The 2,907-nt window shown below is 31.9% G+C and overlaps 1 protein-coding gene across 1 annotated transcript in view; it reads left to right on the forward strand.

The window, feature by feature from the left end:
• Nucleotides 1-622: 622 nt before the first annotated feature.
• LOC112517774 overlaps nt 623-2,907 on the forward strand; it is a 6,066-nt gene continuing 3,781 nt past the window's right edge. The window contains exon 1 of the mRNA XM_025125149.1: nt 623-1,153. Coding sequence (XP_024980917.1) covers nt 623-1,153 — 531 coding nt within the window. The remainder of the gene's footprint in view (nt 1,154-2,907) is intronic.

Here is a 2,907-nt window from a genome sequence, read left to right on the forward strand (position 1 = left end):
TACTTTTGACACATTTCATTCATGTCTTCACCCTCTCATACATTTATGTCTTCTTCTTATCCCCTAATGTGAGGTTCAAACCGATATTTACCATGAGTTATTAAAAGTTCTCTCATTCATCTCATTCAATTGCTCTAGAACTCTCGGTCTCGCTCTCAATCTCTTGATTCTTTGATCTTGGTGTAAATCGAACATATTTATGGAGTCGTTTAAATATATTTGATTTTAAACTGTCATACAATTTTTTCATCGATGGACTGTAATTGGAACCATAACTTTTATTTATTCAAATTGTATTAATATGTAAAGACCAAGTGTAACTTACATCATCGTTAAATCTTCTCTAATAAAACCAATAAAACTTCAAAATCGTTAAAATTCATGACTCTACCACATTACACAGATATACGACTAGTAATATCGTAAAACGTTTGTATATATAAATAAATAAATAAACTATAATCAATATTTTATTAATCCTTAATTTTCCGGTTGATGGGACCCACCATTAAGAGTCATGTATAAATTCATAAGTGCACCCTTCCCTCTTCCCCGCCATAACATTTCTCACATTACTTTTTTTCTTTACATCTCTAATCTTCATTAACCCCCACTAATCACAATGCTAATTAAACTTAATCCCCTATGGCTCTCCTGCCTCTCCGCCTCCTTCCGCACCGCCCTAGCCTGCGCCATAGTCGCCGCCGCCACCCTCTTCGGCCCCTCCGCCCTCCGCCGCCAAGTCGCCTTCCCGGCCTTCTCTTACGTAACAGTCATTCTCATAGTAACCGGCGCCTCCCTCGGCGACGCATTTCGTGGCTGCTGGGACGCCGTTTGTGCTACTTTCTTGACTGTGATTCCGGCCATCTTAGGGCTTTGGGCGATAGGACCATCACGGTTGACGACGGCGCTTACTTCGACGGTGGTTGCCGTGGCGGCGTTTGTGGTGATGCTGCCGGATCATCGGACTCATTTGGTGTCGAAGAGAATAGCACTGGGACAAATTGTGATCATCTACGTGGTGGCGTATGATATGGGTGGTGAGACTGATCCGGTCATGCATCCGGTACACGTGGCGGCCAGCACCGCCATCGGGGTTTTGGCCTGTGTTCTTGCTTTATTGCTGCCATATCCAAGTCTGGCTACGTGTCAGGTAATAATCCCGACATGCACATTTACGACAAATTCTCATATTTTAGCCTTTTTACGTCTAGTTTTCGAATGTGTTATTGAAAAAAAAAACTATTCAACCATAATAATGATATTTGATTAGTTTAAGCTTGACTCTAAAAGTCAAAAATACCTGAAGGTCTCAGGTTTAAATCAAAGGAGAAATAAAATTCCCCTTGTGGTCACGTAGATTTAAATACGATGACTCCGAGTTATCTGCAAAACAGGTGATCATTTTAAGATTAGTCGACTCGCATAACGAGATGAATATCCATGTTAATAAAAAAAGACCATTCAAAATCATTATATAATTTCATATAAGTAGAAATGTATGATATTTAATGAAAATTCATGGTATTCATATTATTATGCATAATATGGAATATATTGTTTTGTCTTAAATTAATATAATAATTTTCTTTTAAATTATTTCATAATTAATACGATACGATTTCTTTTTGTTTTATCTGTCATAAATCGTATTGAAACATAAAGGAACTTTAAATATTTTGAAAATACAGTAACTTCCTTTATAAATGAAATACATGTGATACCATGGTAAATAGTCATATTATTTTAAAAACGAAACAGAACAATTTATTTGCATGCAATGATAACGGAAGTTGTTTGATCTCTGATATTAAGAAAATGAAATTTACATGTTGTAATTCTTGTATTATTAATCTTGTTACATGTCTACCAATAATTAAAAACTCGTATTTTTATAAAGTAAATAGACTAAATATTTTAATTTATGTATTTTGTAATACAGTTTTTTTGGGTCAAAAATATGAGAAATTGGCATGAAGTGAATCGTCAAAGTCGTACATACTTGATTTATTTTCAAGATTTCCACACCCAACAAAATGTAGTGGTATCATATGTATATATATATATATATATATATATATATATATATATATATTTATGTATATATATGTATATATATATATATGTGTGTGTGTGTGTGTTAGAATAAGACTCGTATTTAAATCGTATTCAGGTATTTTATGTAATGAATTGGTTGGATTTGTCTTTCATTTATATAGAGTTTAAAAAGGGTAATTAGTATTAGTATTTACGTGAATACCAAAGAAATATTGTAATTTACAAATGAATGTAAATACAAAAATACCATTGTATTTGGTTTTTTTTTATTTAATATATAATCATCTTAATTTTTGAGGATAGTTATATGATCTCTCAATGTTTTCTTTAAATTATGTATTAAAATGAATAATAATATAAAAAGGTATTTATTTGAAAGAAAATGGGATGATGACTCTAGAAAATTGAAAATAATTAAAGAAAGTAACGAAAAAGAAAAGTGGAATCCACCGATATACCTTCATGACCAATAACTTATGTTATTAAGTGTAGTTTTAGATTAAAAGAAGCCGACATACGTTATATATCTCATCGATCTCACGATCATCATGTAACGGAAAAATCATAGGCAAGAATGGTGTCCTGTTGATTAGAACCAAATGAAGAAGCAAGACGCATATCGTACGCATGTGTGTATCTATACTATACTAGAAGGGTACTCGTGCAGACATATTTCCATTTCAATGTTTCGTTTTATTTTTTATCTATGTCGATATAATACGATTTTATATGGTTTTGAAAAAGCGATAATGTTTTTATTTTTGAATAAAATATAAAATTTAAAATATCATATAAAATTTGCAAAATATATATCAATGTTAGTATCAAATTAATTATTTAAAAGTTCTT

This window comes from Cynara cardunculus (assembly GCF_001531365.2).
Source record: "Cynara cardunculus var. scolymus isolate 2C chromosome LG 9, CcrdV1, whole genome shotgun sequence".
NCBI lineage: Eukaryota > Viridiplantae > Streptophyta > Magnoliopsida > Asterales > Asteraceae > Cynara > Cynara cardunculus.